The following is a 5,889-nucleotide window of genomic DNA, read 5'->3' as shown; positions in this document are numbered from 1 at the left end:
TGAGCCTAAATAAAAGAAAAAAACAAGACTGGTTGATGTCAAAGCCCAAGCTATTAACCAATCTACTATAATACATGAAAGGAAATCTCTGAATTTTTGCATTTTTAGGATTGAAGAAGATAGAGATGAAAATTTGGAAATGATTTCTGGACTTTTGAATATGAGCGTACGGCCATGTGATAAATCCACCACGTAGAGGAACCACATCTTTGAAAATAAGTGTTGTGACCCTCAGTAACAGAAGCTGAGGGAAAGAGAATCCTCCTGGGATGGTAGAATACACAGGAAGCACACATGGAGAATTTCATGTGCCTGTTCTCTTTTGTCCTAATATCGATGAACATAAAAGGTGACACCAAAGGGAGGCTGAGACATTTATGAATTAAAACTTAATATTTCAACTATTGCAACTGCTGACCTCAATACCTTCACATGTTTAGACAGAAGAAAAATGTTTTCAGAGATATTTTACATTATCAGTGGCTACTTTAGGCAAGTGCCTTAGCAGAAACTGGAGAAATTCCACAAATACACATTTATTAGGCCTTGAGAAAGACTTTCACGAGTAGGTGCTGTAGGCTCCATATGAAAGCCTTACTGAGTGTCCAGTCTAGTTTAGGAATTTGTAGTTACGAAAAACTGTGTGGAAACTAGAGGTGCCCAGAATAGTGGTGAACATGATGAAAAATGATAGAAAAGAGTGGTTGTTCTATTTCTTCTTAGAGTCCACATATTCCCCTGTTCTACTATACCTGCGGGCCCTCCAATTTCACATACACCAGTCTCTTTATTTAGTCTCAATCTACAAGCCTATCCTAATTCAGAATAAATTCATGTCTCATGTTCCTCTCACTCCGGGTGACAATCCATCAGTCAATCATGATTTCTCTCTTCGCTACTTTGTCAGTGAAATGTGAGAGAAGTGGATTATGAGACTATACACAAAAGCAAGATGGACTATTTTGGAAATGAGGAATAGTCAGTATCAGAAGTGATTTAAACAGCTGATGAATGTCATGGACACTCATGAATCTTTTGTTCTTGCCCGATCTGTTAATTTGAAAGCAGACCATTGAAGTGACAGTGTTGGTGACAGGTTTGAAGTATGTTGCAGCTCATGTATTGTGATGATATCATGTTGATTATTGTGTTTTGTTTGTGTATTTGAGGAACTGGACAATTATATACTTTTCATTCATAATGAGAACATTGAAAAATCAGCAATTCTATGACATATTACCATCTCCACAATCACAATTTCCTCCTTATTTTCATAGTTATCATAATTTCAGTGGCAGCCCTGTTGGCTGGATTGATGGATGGAGGGAATCACTCAGTGGTGTCTGAGTTTGTGTTTCTGGGACTCACTCATTCATGGGAGATCCAGCTTCTCCTCCTGGTGGTCTCCTCTGTGCTCTACATGGCAAGCATGACTGGAAACACCCTCATTGTGTTTTCTGTGACCACTGATCCTCACTTACACTCCCCCATGTACTTCCTACTGGCCAATCTCTCCTTCATTGACTTGGGAGCCTGCTCTGTCACTTCTCCCAAGATGATGTATGACCTTTTCAGAAAACGTAAAGTCATCTCCTTTGGAGGCTGCATTGCTCAGATCTTCTTCATCCACGCCATTGGTGGTGTGGAGATGGTGCTGCTCATAGCCATGGCCTTTGACAGATATGCTGCCATATGTAAGCCTCTCCACTATCAGACCATCATGAGCCCCCGAACGTGCATTCTGTTTCTGGCTGCTGCCTGGGCCCTGGGCGTCAGTCACTCACTGTTCCAACTAGCATTTATTGTTAATTTACCGTTCTGTGGTCCTAATGTATTGGACAGCTTTTACTGTGACCTTCCTCGGCTCCTCAGACTGGCCTGTACAGATACATACAGATTGCAGTTCATGGTCACTGGCAACAGTGGGTTTATCTGTGTTGGTTCCTTCTTTATACTCCTCATCTCCTACATTTTCATCCTGTTTACTGTTTGGAAACACTCCTCAGGTGGTTCATCCAAGGCCCTCTCCACCTTGTCAGCTCACATCACTGTGGTGATTTTGTTCTTTGGTCCAACCATGTTTGTCTACACATGGCCACACCTCAATTCCCAAATGGACAAGTTTCTTGCTCTCTCTGGTGCTGTTCTCACTCCTTTTTTAAATCCAGTCATCTACACATTCAGGAATAAAGAGATGAAGGCAGCAATGAAGAGAGCATTCAGACCATTAGTGACTTTTAGAAAGATATAAATAATGTTGTAAGGACTTTATCCTGATCATCATATCACCTGTATCTGGAATTTTAGCTTTTTAGTTCATTAACAATTAATTTGTGTGTTAGTATACTCTTTAAGAATGCTTCTCTTCTCTAAAAAGGATGAAGATTTAGACAAATAAAACCTTAATTCAAAACTTATGTTAATTTATATGGGGTTGCACATGTATATAATAAGTATAATCGTTTCTTTCTAGCTAATTTCTTTGCTTTTCTTTTCTCTCAAGATTATAAATTCCTTATTGTTTCAATTTGTTCGTATATTTACTCATAATCTGCCTCCTGAGGTAACCAAGATGCTAATTATTCACTAACCATTGATAAGCTCCACATCTCCAGTCATGAGCCTCTTTGCTCATTCCTTTGGTAAGTTGGAAAACACTCATATTGCATCCAAATTCTTCAGGTTTAGTACAACAATTGTCTCTTTATAATGAGGACATACATATCTTCTTCAGCAGGAAAATTTTCTGTTAAGATTCTTCATCAAATAGTTAAAAACAGTCTGATTCCAGACTATTAGGAATACTTGTCTCTCTTGCTTCATTCTGTTCTGCCTTCCTGCTTCTTTTGTCACTGCTCTTTCTCTTAGATAAATATCCCGTGATCACTCCATATTTTTTTCTATTAATGATGTCGACCCTGAGGGGACAATTTGGAAAGCCTAAACTAATGACACCTACTGGTTTCCTATTGTTCACATATATATGCATAATTATGAACCTGTAATTCATTCTTTTGTTTATCTGTCCTCTAAATTTATTCTTTTGGTTTCTCTTAATAAATGGCATTGTATTTACTCTATATCTGGAATTGTTTTTAGCAATACATGGAAACACACCAAGATATATGCCCTGGAGAAATTATAACTGGTGAGAGATTAGAATCAAATACATTCAATAAAAACTTATAGAACCTTTGTAGTGCTTTGTAAAAGTCTAATGTGAATTTCCTATACTTGCCAAATGTCACAAGCCCAGTATAGATTATTTTTCCCACTAATTACATCTAAACAGTATTTTCAAATATAAAACCTATCTGAGGCAAGAAAAACAAAAGTAATGAAAAGCTGGAATATTACAAGGGGAATCAAAACTTTAAGAAGCAACTGAAAAGCAGGGAGTTTTTTTTGGATCTATTCTTTTTCTCTTGACTGCAAATGCAAAGCTATGGTTGCATGATACAGGCAGAAAAAACTCTAAGAGAAAACCAGACCTTCTGGCCAGAGAACTGGAAAAGTGGTCCCTGCAAGCAGGAGAGTGTGGAAGAAATATATTTTTTCCCTTTTACTCTCTTTGCCCTGTTCTAGGGTAGTCGTGTTGTAGAGCTATGGCACTGAATCAGGCAGGTAAAACTCTGAAGGGAACACCACCTTTTGAACAAAGAAACAGAGAGGGCCAATCTGGTTTGAAGAATGTGAAGTACATTTCCATATTTTTTTCCTCCCTCTTTTTTTCTTACTACATTACCCCAATGACAATTATGGAGCTGTAGCTGAGGAGAATTCAGGCAGCTAAAACTTTAAGAGAAAGCTCAGATTTACAGCCAGATTATGATGGAAAGTGTTCCTGCAAGTAGAAGAAGGTGTGAAGACTCTTAAAGTTGAGAGACCTGGAGAAAGAGATATAACCTAATTCAATGTGTATAGCAGCACACATCCAGGGGACGTTCCTGAGATTTGCATGCATGGAAAATACCCAAAGCTGCATAATAAGACCTTTGAGAACTTATCTATGGTTTAAACACTACCAAAATCTCAGGCTAACCAATGAGTGTCACATGTGTTGAGCAGACTCAAAGCAGCTGACAAAGGCTTTGAACGTATAACTGACATAGGAACTACTACCAATAGCAGATAGAGATGACAAAAGAAAGAGACAGTGAACTTGAAGATAAACTAATAGAAATGACCCACTCTGACTCGGAAGAACAGATATTAAACAGATTTAAATGCAAATAAACAGGTTCTCAGAGACCTGGGGGTAATATGAAAAGGTCTAGCTTTCCTTTCATGGAGTCCCAGAGGAAGAAAAAACAAAGATTAGTATAAAAAATGTTTGAAGAAAATAATGGTTTAAAACATCCCCAATACATGGAAAGATATAAATTTAGAGACTCAAAAAGCTTGGTAAAACCAAGTAGGATATACTATAAGAAAAAAAAAAAAAAGTAAGAAAACAACAAAACAAAGAATAAAAACAAAATGCCCAGTATTATTATAATAAAATTTCACAAAAATATAGACCCAAAAAGTCTTGATAGCAGCCTCAGAAAAAAAGATAATACGTAGAAAGGTAATGGTATAAATATTAACAGATTACTCAGAAAAAAAGCATAAAGCTCAGAAGACAGTAGAACTTCAGGAGAAGTAGGAACAGTAAATCCTCTAGGTAAATGCAAAAACATTACTTTCTTTTCTTCTCTTAAGTACTCTAAAATATGTATAAATGTTAATAGTAAAAATTATAATAATCATGATATTTTCAGATGTGGAATACTCAGATCATGGAATTTGTATTTGTGCTACCTATGCCAACCATAACATAAAATGGGGAGGGTATAGAGAACTATATGGTAGGTCTTTTACATTTTTCTTGAAAAGGTAAATATTAAATTGAAGTAGACTAATAAAAGTTAGGTATGTGTATTATAATCTTTAGAGACACACTAAACAGCAACAGCCACCACAACAGCGACAACAACAAAGAGATGTAACAAAAATGTCAATACAAACATTTAAGCCAAATCATAAAAAATATTCAAATAATCCAAAATGGAGACAGAAAAGGATGAATAAAAGAACAAAAAATCAAGGGGACATCCTAAATGGGATGAAAATCCAAAAACGAAGGGATATATGTATATGTACAGCTGATTCACTTTGCTGTACAGTAGAAACTAACACAACATTGTAAAGCAACTACACTCCAATAAATTTTTAAAAAAATTATTACTTAAAAAAATACTCAAAGCACAGTAAAAAAATTCTCTGTAGGAAAAAAAACAAACAAAGAAACAAAAGCAAGGGGACAAACAGAACATGAATAATAAAATGGTAGACCTAAATAACCATTTTAATAATTTCTTTAAGTATAGAGGTCTACGTACTAATTATTGATAAGTATTACCAGATTAGGGAAAAATGCCTAAATATATGCAGTCTACAAGAAACCCATTTTAAATATGAGATAGATATGTTAAAAGTAAAAGAATGGAGAATATGTCATGTAAATGCTAAACAAAAGTAAAAGGGAGTGGACTTTAGGACAAAAAACAGTTACTAGGGATAAAGATGGACATTACATAATTGGAAGATGACCAATTCACCAAGAAGACATAAAAATCATGAGTATGCATACTGTTAATTACAGAGCTGCAAAATACATGAGATGAAACCTGACAGAATTGAAAAGAGAAATAAGCAAACCCACACTTATACTTTGAGACTTAGACAACTGTTAGTAATTGATAGAAAAGGTATACAGAAATATCAGTTAAAACACAGAAGACCTATATAACGCTATCAACCAATTTGATCCAATTATCATTTGTAGAACAAGGTACCCAACAACAGCAGAATGTATACTGTTTGCCCAAATACACATGGAATATT

At 35.8% G+C, this 5,889-nt stretch overlaps 1 protein-coding gene across 1 annotated transcript; it reads left to right on the top strand.

Annotated features, from left to right (window-relative positions):
- Positions 1-1,306: 1,306 nt before the first annotated feature.
- Positions 1,307-2,251, top strand: LOC130845870 (olfactory receptor 4F3/4F16/4F29-like). The gene has a single exon (XM_057723676.1). The coding sequence runs from the start codon at positions 1,316-1,318 to the stop codon at positions 2,249-2,251; it is 936 nt and encodes a 311-aa protein (XP_057579659.1). The 5' UTR covers positions 1,307-1,315.
- Positions 2,252-5,889: the final 3,638 nt, after the last annotated feature.

Source organism: Hippopotamus amphibius, chromosome 2 (assembly GCF_030028045.1).
Source record: "Hippopotamus amphibius kiboko isolate mHipAmp2 chromosome 2, mHipAmp2.hap2, whole genome shotgun sequence".
NCBI classification, from domain to species: Eukaryota; Metazoa; Chordata; class Mammalia; order Artiodactyla; family Hippopotamidae; genus Hippopotamus; species Hippopotamus amphibius.
Note: the sequence above shows the minus strand (reverse complement) of the source record. Positions and strands in the feature narration are given on the sequence as shown.

Bases quoted from the DNA above. Each gene is read 5' to 3' on its own strand.
- LOC130845870 (XM_057723676.1), top strand. From the start codon at position 1,316: ATGGATGGAGGGAATCACTCAGTGGTGTCTGAGTTTGTGTTTCTGGGA.